General features: G+C 46.2%; 1 protein-coding gene across 1 annotated transcript; it reads left to right on the top strand.

Moving 5' to 3' along the window:
* The first annotated feature begins 7,936 nt into the window (after nt 1–7,936).
* On the top strand, nt 7,937–8,406 carry Rpl35al5 (ribosomal protein L35A like 5). The gene has a single exon (XM_063276994.1). The coding sequence runs from the start codon at nt 8,038–8,040 to the stop codon at nt 8,368–8,370; it is 333 nt and encodes a 110-aa protein (XP_063133064.1). The 5' UTR covers nt 7,937–8,037; the 3' UTR covers nt 8,371–8,406.
* Nucleotides 8,407–14,000: the final 5,594 nt, after the last annotated feature.

Here is a 14,000-nt window from a genome sequence, read left to right as displayed (position 1 = left end):
GCATGCGGCTTGAGTGTAGTAACCTACTTGCCTTCGTCCGAGTATCACAAATAACCCAGTTGCAACATCTGTTAGTAACGGTCCCTTAACAGTGTGTTTCTGCTTTGGGCTGCTGTCTTCCATCCTCTTAAACCTCACAGAAGCAACACCCCTCTCTCCACAGCCAACGTGCTCAGAGACGCCCAAAGGAAACCTGAAACAGCCCTCTAAGAGTAGGGTTTTGTCCAGTATATGTATACTAGTAGTAAAATACCATTGATAACTTAGACACAAGTTTAACAGTGGTAACTACAATGATGAGAGGTGAGCTATAACAGTGTTCTAAGATGTTATTTAAAACACACGGATTATTTATTTCTGGACTTTTCTGTGTAATCTTTTTTGGACTATGGTAGATAATGAGGAAAAACAGGGAAAACAAATGTACAAAGAGCCTGCTGTACATGGAGGCCACACCCTGGCCTCACACAGTCTAAGTCTTCCCATCTTTAGTTACAATGTAACCATCCATGGCACAGCACTCTACCATCTCCATAGTAACTCCCAATAGTTACAGTGTAACTGTCTGCCATCTCCATAGTAATTCCCCATAGTTACAATGTAACTGTCTGCCATCTCCATAGTAACTCCCCATAGTTACAGTGTAACTGTCTGCCATCTCCATAGTAACTCCCCATAGTTACAGTGTAACTGTCTGCCATCTCCATAGTAATTCCCCATAGTTACAATGTAACTGTCTGCCATCTCCATAGTAACTCCCCATAGTTACAATGTAACTGTCTGCCATCTCCATAGTAACTCCCCATAGTTACAGTGTAACTGTCTGCCATCTCCATAGTAACTCCCCGAAGGTTCCTCTGAGCATCTTCTCCACTAAAAGTAAGAATTGTCATAAAGAAGTGTAAAGAACAATGACAGCAGAAGTCAGGAATCAAGAAAAGATCCCAAAGATGGGAGATGGCTCAGCCTGTAAGGTTCCTGCCTCACAAGCAGAGGACCTGAGTTCTAATCCCAGATCCCTTGTGAAAAACCAGGAGAGGTAGGCGATGCCTATAACTCCAGTGGAAAGGAGACAGACAGCTGCTCCTTGAGTCTCATTGGCTGGCCATCCTAGCTTAGAGAGCTTTAGGTTCAGTGAGAGACCCTCTTTCCTTAAAAAAAAAAAAAAAAAAAAGGAGATCAACCAAGCAAAGATACTTGAAGCCTACCTCCATGTGCACACATACACACTACACAGTAACAAGTATGTATAACATGCCAAAAAAAAAAAAATCACCACAGACCTCTCCTGAAACACCTAGAGGACCATGAAAGGGTCTGTTTTTCTGTTCTGACAGAAGCACGTAGTTTATATAACAGAGTTTGAAATCACCCCAGTCAATGGCAAAGCTAGGTGGTCTCTAAACACAGTGTGGTTCCTGTTACCTCACTGGAGACTGAGAACTACCCGTTCTCATCCCCACTCTATACTTCCCGTCAGACACTATCCCTGAGTGGTTCTGACAGACACAGACCTGAGAAACACTGGCTGGGAGAATTCAAGCTGTGGCTGGACTCTGCTGGCTTGGATTCAGCTCTGGTCCTTAAATGGATGCAGGTTAAGCTCTTTAAACCACAGTTCCTGCCGCTGTAATGCGAAGACAGCACTTCCTTCCCTGGGTGGTAAGGAGGGTTCAGGTGGCATGTAGCCTGGCTTCCTTCCCTGCGTGGTAATGAGGGCTCACGTAGCATGCTGCCTGGCATGGTGCGCGCTCAATACTCTTGAGTTAGAGTTCTAGGCATTTTGTCTGCGGCCCTATTGGAAAATGGGTGTTCCTGACTACAGAGTGCAACAGTTTGACAATATCTGTCAAGATTAATAAAACTTGCATGCCTCCTTTTTTAAAAAAAAAAATATTTCAGTTCTACAAATAAATACCATTCTCATGCCCTCTGGCTTTTCCCATGCCAGCCGCGTGAACGGAGTATGTTAGGGAAGGGGAAGGGGTCAGGGTAGGGGAGAGGTTGGACGATGTTCCCCAAGGGTGGTAAGATATTTAGCTCAGCAGTAGAGCACTTGCCTAGCGAGCGCAAGGCCCTGGGTTCGGTCCCCAGCTCCGAAAAAAAGAAAAAAAAAGATATTTCCTAGCAAAAACTAATAGGCATGTACTATGATAGGAATAATTGAAGATATCAGAACCCAAGTCCTTTAGTATTTTTTAAAGTCTTGTGAAATAGACATATAGGTACACTTGACTGTCACTGTATAAACTAAGCTGGGAAGAAAGGCTGCCACTGGGCACTAAGACTGATAGTGGCCTGAGGTCTATTTTTTCCCTCTTCTGTTTCTTGAATTCAGGACATATTTGTTGCTGTTGAAAAATAACTCTACGGTAGAGCACAGTAGTACATACTTTTGTTCTTAGCACTTGAGAGGCAGACACAGGTGATCTCTGTAAATCTGAGGTTGAAGAGAAAAAGGGCCATAAAGCCATGAAGACCTGAGTTCGATCCCCAGTGTCTACATAAGAAGCTGGGTGTTAGCCCATAATCACTTGTAACCCAGAACTGGAGAGACACAGACCAGCAGATATCTTCGTGCTCTCTGGCAGCCAGCCTGGCCTAATAGGTAAGCCACAGGCCAATGAGAGACATGTGTCTCTCACATCCCTTGTCAGGCCAAAGCCAGGCTTTGAGATCCCACCCAGCTCTGGACCAGAAAGGAACGGCAGTACTTCGAGGTGACACCAGAGGGCAGCATTGCCTACAAGATCTCAAGGCTGATGCTAGATGCTTCCAGCTGTCTGCTGGTGGCCAGCGGCAACAGGCCAGCCCCAAGCATGGGCCCCCAATATTCCAGGTCTGGTAAGCGGATGGTCCTGGAGATTCGGAAAAGACAGGACGCCTCCAGCAGTAGCTATTGCTGTAGCGTGGGCAGAATGGACTCTTCTCTGTGCACATTTCTTAAAGGTACATTGTAAAGAGGGTCTCAGTAGAAGTAAGAGAAAGGCACGGTCACACTCCAGACTAAGGTGGGCTGGGCCCTGCCCTTGCCCTCTGTGTCACCAGTGCTGACAGTATTTCAGGAGCATTGAACCTTTTGTGGAAGGGGACAGAGAACGAGTTATGCCCCCAGCAAGCCCAAGTTGTCACTAGTGAGCCATCCCCAATGGAACAGAAATCACCAGGAAGGGAAGGAACTCCACTTGTGCGAAGACCCAGAGAGCAGCATGCAGCAACTTTGGGAAGAGTCCACGGATCCCAGTCCTGGGAGCTCTGAGCACCTGAGACAGCATGACTTCGGCCTCAATACTGGGCTACCTTCCTTCAAAGTCCAGTGCTAGAACTGCTTTTGCGACATGAGACGTGTCAGTTTGGCTCTCGGAGCCTTTATCCTCATCTGTAACGTGGGCCAATCCGTTCCACTGAGCAGTCTGAACATTCAGATTCCCAGGGAACCCTGGGCCAGTGGCCTGTTTATGTCACTCGGCCCCTTTTCCAAATGGAAAAGTTCCCTTGCTGCTTCTGGGAGCTTCGGGTGGTCCTGGAGAGTCATCCAGCTGCTTTCAGGGCCAGGAGCGCAGATCCGACAGGGCTGACAGCAGTGAGGAGCCAGGCTCTGTTCTCTTCCCTTTTTATAGTAGACGGTGTGCCACTCTGATAATGAAAATGCTGACTACAGGAGTAGCGACTCTGACAAAGATGGTAATATGAGAGAACAGCCTTTTAAAGCTAAAAATAGGGAGGAAAATACCAGTTCTATTGAAACAAGGACGGGCCCAACCCCATGGTACAAACTGAATAATAATTTCAGATGAGAAAGGCATGGCTGGGAATCCACTTTCAGAGAGGAGCCACCTAGGGTGAGGGAGGGTGGGAAGCTCTAAAGGCAGCGTGTGGGTGAGTCACGGGCCAGGAGGCATCAGAGAAGGTGATGGCGGTGCTGGTGCTGGGAGCTGGTAGTGGTGGTAATGGAAGAGGAGGGGAAGAGGGAGGGGAGGGAGGGGGAAGGAGGGAAAAGAGAGGAGGGGGAGGGAGGGGGAAGGGAAAAGAGAGGAGAGGGGAGGAGGAGGGAGAAGAGGGAAGGAGGAAGGGAAGGGGAGGGAGAAGAGAGGGGGAGGAGGGGAAAAAGGAGGGGGGAGGGAGAAGAGAGGAGAGGGGAGGAGGAGGGAGAAGAGGAAAGGAGGAAGGGAAGGGGGAGGGAGAAGAGAGGAGGGGGAGGAGGGGAAGGGAGGGAAAAGAGAGGAGGGGGAGGGAGAAGAGAGGAGAGGGGAGGAGGGAGAAGAGGAAGGAGGAGGGGAATGGGAGGAAGGAAGAGGGGGGAGGAGGAAGAGGAGGGAGGAGAAAGAGGGGGAGGAAGATGAAGCCACCATGTGAAATAGGTCTGCTACAGTGGGACAAGGCAATGTCTTGAACTTAGCACAAGGAACAAAGGAATCCCTAGGTGCTTAAGCAGAGCCTCCCAGGAAAAACTGGAGGAGGCAGGTCTGAGTCCATTCACCTGAGAACAGAGCCAGAGGTTGGGGCAGGGGTGAGGGGTGCTGTTCTGGAGGGACAAGGACAGAGAGTGGCAGGAATGGGACGTCACTGAAAGCTGACTGAGCATTAGAGCACTTGATGTTTGAGTATACAGTCAGCACACGGCTTTACCCCAAATCCCAATTCCAAGCTCATTTGAGAGGGAATTAAAGGGGTCTTTCGCTCTGGTCCCTTCTCAGTGAGAGCTTGGGCTGCGGACTAGAATTTTAAGCTCTGGGACTCTATTTTAAGATGCATCTCTGGCTGAGACCTTCTAGTAACAGGAACAGACCAGAAATCGCTCGGTGGTTTTGGCAATGCTAGGAAGCAGATTAAGGCCCACACAGTTGTACTCAGCCCAGCACTGTGGAGAGCTTCCTGGCACAAGCTCTCCTCTCTCTCTCTTTCATGTAAATCTCAACCATCAATGAGCCCCATTTTGCAGAAAGTCAGCTTATTCCTCTCTAGAGAACACGTCATTTCATCCCTCACAAGCCTGTGAATGTCTGTAGAAATCGCCACCTCACAGGTGGGGGTGTGGGGGAGGGGCATGGCACTCGAAAGACCCAGCAGCCACCCTGAGACAGAGAGAGCTCTGGACAGGGTACCCTGCCCAACACAGCGCTGTCTGTCCCAGCCACCTCCTTCCCCACCCAGCCCTCAGCCTACCTTCTGCCACTGTCCAGATGGACAGGACTAGTCTCTGTCCCCATGTTAATGATCAAGACATCCCGGAGCTGCCTACGGCAGGCAGCAGATGTCCCTAAGGCCATAGCTCACTGTCATGCTGCACAATGGCTGTGGACTCCAATGTAAGATTTCAGCAAAGTCTCTTTTCTCCTAGTAAGGTGCCTATTCTGCTACATGGAAGCTCCCTGTCTGTTGCTGCATAACAAACCATTACAATCACTCCCCCCCCCCACCCCGAGCTGAGGACCGAACCCAGGGCCTTGTGCTTGCTAGGCAAGCGCTCTACTACAATCACTTCCTTTAAGAAGCTCCTACTTCTGATCCTGTAGCTGGCCAGGCTTTGCCTCTCCTGGTCTCACCCAGACTCGTGCGAGGAGCTGAATGTGGTTGCTGGGAAACCAGACGTGGCTTCAGTCATGTGCATGCCTGGTAGTCAAGCCAAGGTATTGGCTAGGGCACCTTAGTACCCCCACCCCATGGTCTCTCACCATTTGTAAGGCTGGACCTCATCATTCCAAGTCCTCACCACACTCCTCATTGCGCTGCACTTGTCTATGTCCAAAGGAAATCACTCTTGCAGCTAAACCCCAGAACAATGGAGGGAGGTGTGTAGGAGCTCACCTCTTTTGAGACAGGATCTCACTATGTCACCCAGAAGCCTCATCATGTTTCGAAATGCCACTGGCATGTATGCTAATGGCCTGCTCTCAAAGCCCCAGAATCCCAGTTTCTTCTGTACCTCAAGATCCTGGATTCCTGACTCATAGATCACAATCATCCAGAAATTATCTGGTTCATCACCACCACGCCCCCACCGTACACCACACCTATTTAACAAAACAACAGAGCCTATGGCCTTCCCAGCCACAAGTCTTTATCTTGTGGCACTAGTTGTGAGTTTCTTTCTATAGAGTGGATCTCACACTAAGCAAGAAAGCAGTTAGTTACAGCCATAACAATTGTGCCACTACTGCACCGTCAGGCACAACTTGCCTTGCTTGTTGATGATGCAGCAGACAGGATCCATACTTGAGAAGGGTTGTCAATGCCAACTCAACCCCAGCAGAATTCAGAGCCCCCTGTAGCACTATGCTAAAACGTAGTGACCTCATCAGTAGCATCTAGTTCAAAGAGGCACCCAACACCAGTGGTGATAGCCTATGTGAGGAGAGGGGACTCCCCCAGCTAACAAATTATAAAGAGGGAGCCCATCCCTGCCAATGAAACTGTTACCCGACAGTCGTGTATGTCTCTTGGCCATGTCTTCCCCCTGCTCACATGTGGTTCTTTCGTTCAACTCTTCAATCACTATTTTTACTAGTTTGTCAAGATGCTTTTCTAAGTCTGTAAAACATTCAAGGGGTAGGTAGCATTATGTAATAAAGTTTTGTTCCAAGGATGGGAAAGATCTCTGACGGCCCGCTGGCCATCACTTCATAGTTTCTCTGCCCAGGAGGAAATGTTTCTCAGTGGGGAGAATGATTACAAAACAGTCCACTTTAAAGCCAAGTCCTGGCGAGGACTAGATGCCAAAGCACAGACTCTCTTCATCTCTTTACCCTGTTCTTGGAGTGGTATCTAGTCAGCCATTGGTTTGAGTTGTCCTGTGTATGACTCTGCTTCTGGAAGCTCAGGGTCCAGAAAAACAAAGACACAGGATGACACGGTCATACATACCACAACGTTATCGAAGTATACTTTGAATGTATTCCACCTTTGCATGTGCATTTTGCATTGTACGTTTGCAGAAATGGAGATTAGGCTCAGGGCCTTTTTCCTCAAGTAAACCTTTTTTTTTTTCCCCTTGAGTTGATTGAGCTCTGGAGAGACGCTCACAGGCTTCTACGCATTGCTGTACTGTGAGTCAGCACTTTGAACCTACCATGGACCTAAGTTCTGGTTTTGGCATCAGCTGAGTGACTGCCTGTCCTGGGCAAGTCTCATGCTGCTCACCTGGAAAAACGGTCAGAGCAAGAGCCCACCTTGCACAGCTGTGGGGAGGAGAAGACGATGTACTGCGTTAAGACAGCCTGCCACCATGCCTGGCACACAGGAAGTGATAGGTAAACCTGTGAGCCGTGGGAAGCAAAGCTCCATCCGGTCAGGAATGATAAAGTTCGTGGTAATGAAAGATTGGTTGGTTCTGTTTTCAGCTTGGGCAGAAACAATAATCGAAAAGAGAATTTCCCCAGGGAATATGGACCAGGTTTTAAAGAAAACAACGGAAGCGATGGGGGGTAGGGGGGGAGACAGCTCGTTGGCTTCTGAGGAGAGGGGACTTGAGAAATGCTGTGTCTTCTCTTCTGCCTCAGAGCTCCATTTATCCTGAGAGGTTTCATTTAATTATGCATGGAAGGTAGACTCAATGGGAATCTATTTGCATAATAAAAGGGGTGATTGAATTCAGTGCTGCGATGCCTTTACCTTTCAAGATGCCCAGTCTCTTTGTCTCCGTTCTAATCATTTCTGGCCATTTTTTTTCTAAAAGGGTAAGAAATGTAGCTTAAGAAGAGATATCAATTCAGGGAGAGAAGGTGCCATGGTAACCAAAGGGGTTAATTTGACTTATGGCCAGTAAGTCTTTCTTCTACTTTTCCTGTAAAGAGCAATAGCCAAAGAAAGAAACGACTCAATTCCTAGGTTGGCTGGTTAGCCTTTCTGTCTCTCTGTCTGTCTGTGAGTCTGTCTGTCTCCCCATTCCCATTAGGGAGTTTCCTCAAACAAATCTAAGTATAAACTTAACATTTCCGCCATCTTGGCGTCTTTGGAGGTGAGGGGGAGTTTCTGCTGCTGAACTTTGAGGGCAGATTTCTAGGGCCTGCTGGGAACAGGACTTCTAAAAAAACAAGTATGTCTGGAAGGCTGTGGTGCAAGGCCATTTTTGCTGGCTACAAGCGAGGCCTCCGGAACCAAAGAGAGCACACGGCTCTTCTTAAAATTGAAGGTGTTTATGCCCGAGATGAAACTGAGTTCTACTTAGGCAAGAGGTGTGCTTATGTGTACAAAGCAAAAAACAATACAGTGACTCCTGGAGGCAAACCAAACAAAACCAGAGTGATCTGGGGAAAAGTAACTCGGGCCCATGGAAACAGTGGCATGGTTCGTGCCAAATTCCGAAGGAACCTTCCTGCAAAGGCCATTGGACACAGAATCCGTGTGATGCTGTACCCATCCCGGATTTAAACTAATGGAGAGTAAATAAATAAAAGTAGATTTGTGCTCTTGTAAAAAAAAAAAAAAAAAAAAACTTAACATTTGTTGAATAAACTTGCATTTATTCAGGAAATCCAAGAAAAACATACCTGACATTGATTCAAGTTTCAATGTTAGAACCAGTTTGCAGGTGCAGACCTCTGGGTACGTACCTCCCAGAGACTACCATCTTCTCAAGTCCTTGGTCCGATGAACTGAAGTTCCCAGTGTGGGGTTTGGGGGAAGAACCACATCTATATGTTAAGGATTCTACAAGACTGGTTGACTGATTAGAACTTTGTTAGTTTGGAGAGTTGGAGTGTTACAGATCAGGGCCAGATTATAATGGTCTATCTTTAGTCCCCTTAGTAGCCATTCACTGCCCATCTCTGTGTCTAACCTAACATTCTTTCAACCATCAGTTAAACCTTTAAGATGTGCTAACTTTCCTGAGTCCACCAATCCAGTAGCTAGTTATCAGATAGCATCTAGAGCCTCTCATTGTCTCTACTTTGCTAGACTCTACTTGTCCTTTTGCAGTAGCTTTGACCAGAGAGCTCTGTCGAAGCTCATTAAGGAAAAGCTATTTCCTTCTGGCCTTAAGGCTACCCAGAGTTAATCAATTTGGGCTGTTAATCACCTGGCTGAGACAACCCATCAAGAAGGTGGATTCGCCTAATGCCATAAGATGTTGTCATTTATGGTAAGATGCATTTCTTGCAGTCAACAGATAGTTGGGCCTTCAGCTAATGTGCGTCCTTTGATGAGGAATGCAACCCTTACCAACCAATTATTATTGAAAGGTGTATATTGTGTCCTGTCATTTTGTTGATTTGCAGTGTTTGGTGTCTTCCCGAGTCCTCTGTTGATTATCTACTATTCAAGAGTGGTTGGTTCCTCTCTGTGCCTCGTGAATGTGTTTGTCTTTCTCTTCAGTCCAAGAAATTCCTCCCAGCATCCTCTGGAGAGCTGACTTACAATGCACAAGATCTTTAAGCTGTCTTTTCTCATAGCAGGCTCTGCTATCTCCTTAAATTATGACAGGTAATTTTGTTGACTATATTAATTTGGGTTGGCAGTTGCTGTCTTTTAAATTTTGGAAAGCCTCCTTCCCAGCCCTCCTGGCTTTTGACATTTCTGTTGAGAAATTTGTTGCTAATCTGAGCGGCCGCCTTCACATGTGACTTTGTGTTTCTCTCTTGTTTTCTTCAGTATCTTTCTTTGCACTGTGTATTTAGTGGTTTAGTTACAATGTGGCCAAGGGAAGCTCTCTTCCAGTCCTGTTCGTTTGGTGTTGTAAATGACTCCTGTGGCTGGATTGGCATCCTTTCCCCTCATTTAGGGAATTTTTCTTCTATAATTTTGTTGAAATTGTTTCTGTGCCTTTATGATGGAATGCCTTACTCCTTTTATCCTGTAATTCCTAAATGTGGTCTTTTAAAAGTGTTCCAACCATCTGAAAAGCTCTCAGTACTATCTTCAAATTAATTTACATTTATCCTTGTTGGAATGTTGACTCTTCAACCTCGTCCTCAAGCTCAAATGTTCCATCTTCTCCCCCAGCCATGGCATTACTGAGGCTTTTCACAACACATTTTTCAGTATTTCAGTTTGATTTTTCTTTTGTGTTTCTAGCTCCTTATCGAGTTCCTCTTTCATATCTTGCATTGACTTCCTTATTTCATTAGCCATGTGTGTCCCTTTGTGACACATTCGGTTTTTTTTTTTTTCTTTGAACTGATGGACCCACCTGACTCCATTTTTAGATTATAAGCCATCTCATTACAAGCCCAAGCTGCAAATAGGTAGCCTATCCACAGGCCTGACTATCACCTGCCCCTTAAGTGAGAAATATCTCCTCCTCCTAGGCCCACCCAAGATCCAGAGGAGTAACTAAAAGAACAATCACAAGATATTTCCACTGCCTGGGCTGAAGATATTCCCTGGCCTAGTCAAGCACATATCCCACAGTTACAATCTGACCTCGAGGACTATGACCATCCAAATTAAACAGTACCCTATTAGCTCAGAGGCCAGAGGGGGGGTCAGGATCCACATCTGATGCCTCCTCGAGGCAGGCATGTTCAACCCAAGCCTGGAACACTCCTTCATTACCCCTTCAAAAGTCAGGAGCCCAAGATGAGAACCCAGTACAGGACTTAAGGGAGGTGAACATGCAGACTATTCACCCAATTCTTCCCAGTTCCTGTGCTGCTGAGTATACGGTTACTGGAGCATCAGGTCTCAACTGGGATGCAGTTAAAAGATTCATTTTTCTCCATTCCCCTGTCAAAACTAAGTCATCTCATCTTTGGCTTTGACTGGGTCTACCTTGATCTGTGAAGATCTGGACAAGTGACCTGGATCCAGTTACCTTGGGGGCTCAACAATTCTTTCACCATCTTAGGTGAGGCCCTTAACCAGGATTTAAGCTGTCTCCACAGTAAGTACTCAGAAGTTGCCTTACTTGGTTTTGTGGATGACTTATTATTGGCTGCCAAGGGTAAAGAAGACTATTTAGAGATTACTTGACTCCTAAGGACTCTGGCTCGTTAGGCTATCAGGTCCCCAGACGGAAAGCTCAGATTTGTACACCTCAGATTAGGGGATGAATTAAAGGAAGGGAAAGGGCTAAAAAGCCCACATGGAAAAGATAACAAGAGTCCCTACCCTGTAGAATTTGACCATACCCTGAACTCTACCCTGATAAGATGTTCTGCCAAGGAATCTTGACGTGTCCTGCCAAGATGTTCTGTCCAATAATCTTATCTGTTGTCTGCTTCTGTAATTCGATTGTGAAGCCCTTACTTTACCAAATTCCTCTGGAAATCCCCAGCCTGCACTTTATTTTTTTTCCCTATAAAAGAGACCTAAAAAGTTTCCCCTCACTGTCCTTTCAAATCCTGCTTTAGGGAGACAGACCTGTACTTAAGGAAAGCTTGATCAATCCACCACAAAATGGGTCGACAGTCTTTACTCTTGTTCAGTGGAATTAACAGAACAAATTTATAATTATTTGGGGGGTTCTTTCCTTTAATTTCTTAGATTTTTTTTATCTAATTCACTCTCAATGGGGGCCATTACAGTAAGATTATTGAATTCTAGGTGAATTTTGGTTGCCTTGGGTTTTCACATTACTCATGGTTTTTTGTACCAGGACTTGTGCATGCAGAAAGAAGTTATTGGCCGAATTCATTTATTTCTTCAATATTTATTTATTTTAACTCCTTTTTTTTTTCTTTCAAAGCAAGCGTCCACCTTATTCAAGAGGAATGACTGTAGCATTATGGTGGTGTTGCCCTGTGTTGTAATGGTGGTTGGGGCACCCAACTCTAGTTTTATCCTCACCACCTCCACTCTCTTGAGGAAACTATGCCCCTCCAGTGTGCCATTCACTGGTCAAGAAATCCCGATGCACCATATGCAGAGCGTCTGCTGCACCAGCGCTTAGGGAGGTTGGAGTATCATTATAGACAGGGGTCGAAGGCACCTACCTCATCTGGACTCTGAGTGGGCTAACACTTTATTTTTAAATAAGGTAAGCTTCCCTTACGTGGGTGGTTTGCTGACCTCGGGGGATATCACACAGCGTCTGGAAGCTTGATAGACACCTTCACCTTTCCTGGGTGCCAGGCAGAGCTGAATGAGCCTTGCAAGTATGAAGTCTTCTGGGTGATGAGTAGGGCTGGAGCATTTAATGTGATCCACCCTTCCTAGTGGTGGTGCCGCATTCTCTCGAGGCGTAGCTCCATGACCAGGAGCTTTGTAACAGCCCAGCTAACTCTGCAATACTACGGGTAGCTTGGAAAGTTAGGTCTCTTCCCTGGTCAGAGATCTCATCTTCCGGAGCAGAAGAACTGGTCTCCATTGATAGGCCTTCTCTAGTATTAAAACTATAACATTATTTTCAAGATGAGGATGAATCTTTGTGATATTAGATTAGGCAATATTTTTCTGACATATGACCACAAAGGGCAAGGACCAATAACAAAAATAAATTAGACTTTACAAGATCTGAAGCTTGCTTCAAACAGATATTCCATGCCTCTGTTATCCCAGTATCAGGAAGGCGAGGCAGAGGGGTCAAGAGTTCAAAGCCAGCATGAACTACATACCAAGACCCAGTCTTAAGAGCCCAAGGATTGGAGATAGAGCAAACACCAAGCTCCGAATCCTATTACCAGTACTTACAAAAAAGAAAATCTGTCCTGGGGTGATGGCTGCATTGGGTCATTAGGCAGGGAGCTAGAAAACATGGAAAGAAGACTTTCTAGAGATTAACATACGAAAGCAGCTTCAGACAAAAGACTAGCAACCATAGTTTACCTGTGCTTCACTCAACCAAAAGGAGATGCTCAGAAAAACTAACAATACAGGAGTTTTGGAAAGTGGAATACGTGCTGTATAAATCACCCATAACAGGTCCCTGCAGGCTTTCCCCTTTTTGCCTTCTTGGTGCCAGGGCACAGGGGAACTATGGCACACCTCCAGACTCCTCTGCATCTCTCCTGTAATAAACTCTCTCCCTTCCTTCCATGTGTGTCGGTACAACTCATGGTAACTGGTGACTCCAGAACTTACCCTCCAGACTCAGGGTGGAGTGAAAGCATGAGGGCTCCAGTTAGTAACCTCAGTCAGTCAGTCAGTCTGTCTGTCTGTCTGTCTCTCTCTCTCTCTCTTTCTCACACACACACACACACACACACACACACACACACACACACACACACACTAAAAAAACCTTTGTACTTTAAAGGGCACTCTTACTAAAATTAAATGCAGAATGAAAGGTGTTTTCAAGTCATGTATATGATACCAGATTTGCATCTAGAAATCTAGAATACAGAAGAACTCACAGAATCACAACAAAAAGACAAGTAACCCAGTTTTGTTGTTGTTTGGTTGGGTTTTTGTTTTTGGTTTGTTTGTTTGGCTTTTTTTTTTCATTAAACTTAACGGGCATTTCTCTAAATACGATGGCCAATCAATACAGGGGGGAAAGTGCTCTATATTTTTAAGCAGTAGAGGCATGAACATAAAATCCACAAAGAGATACTGCTTAGCACCCAGGGCAGGCCAGAACGAAGACTCTGAACAACAGAGAGCATTGGCAGACACTCGGAACCCTCAGGATGCCAGTGGAAATGGGAATGGTGCAGCTGACTTAGAAGATGGCCTGGAAGTTTCTCAAAATTTCATTGTAGACTTACCATGTCACTCCCTCTTTGAGAGGCACCCAGGAGACTGAAACATCTGTTCACATGGGACCCTGAACCCAGAGGTTCAAAGCACCTCTCTTCCTAACAGCCAAGGGAGTGACATCAGCAGAGGAGTGACGTCAGGATGATGTTTCCAGAACAAAGCACCCTGGGAGCTGCCAGCTGGCCCTGTCCACACACTCAGTCTCCACCCCACTGTACAGTAGACAAACTTTGCCTCCCACTGTAGCCAGAGCTAGTCCCATAAGTATCAGCGGCATAGTGTCTCGGCTCCATGAAGGCAAGGAGAGTAAGGTCAAAGAATAGGGTTTAGACGGTCTGTGAGTATAACTGAATGACAGGCTTCTGGGATCAGCTTTGGAGAGGCGGCTCGATTTTATTCCTAGGACAGCAGCTAGGTTA

This window comes from Rattus norvegicus, chromosome 17 (assembly GCF_036323735.1).
Source record: "Rattus norvegicus strain BN/NHsdMcwi chromosome 17, GRCr8, whole genome shotgun sequence".
NCBI lineage: Eukaryota > Metazoa > Chordata > Mammalia > Rodentia > Muridae > Rattus > Rattus norvegicus.
This window is presented reverse-complemented; position numbering and strand designations above follow the sequence as displayed.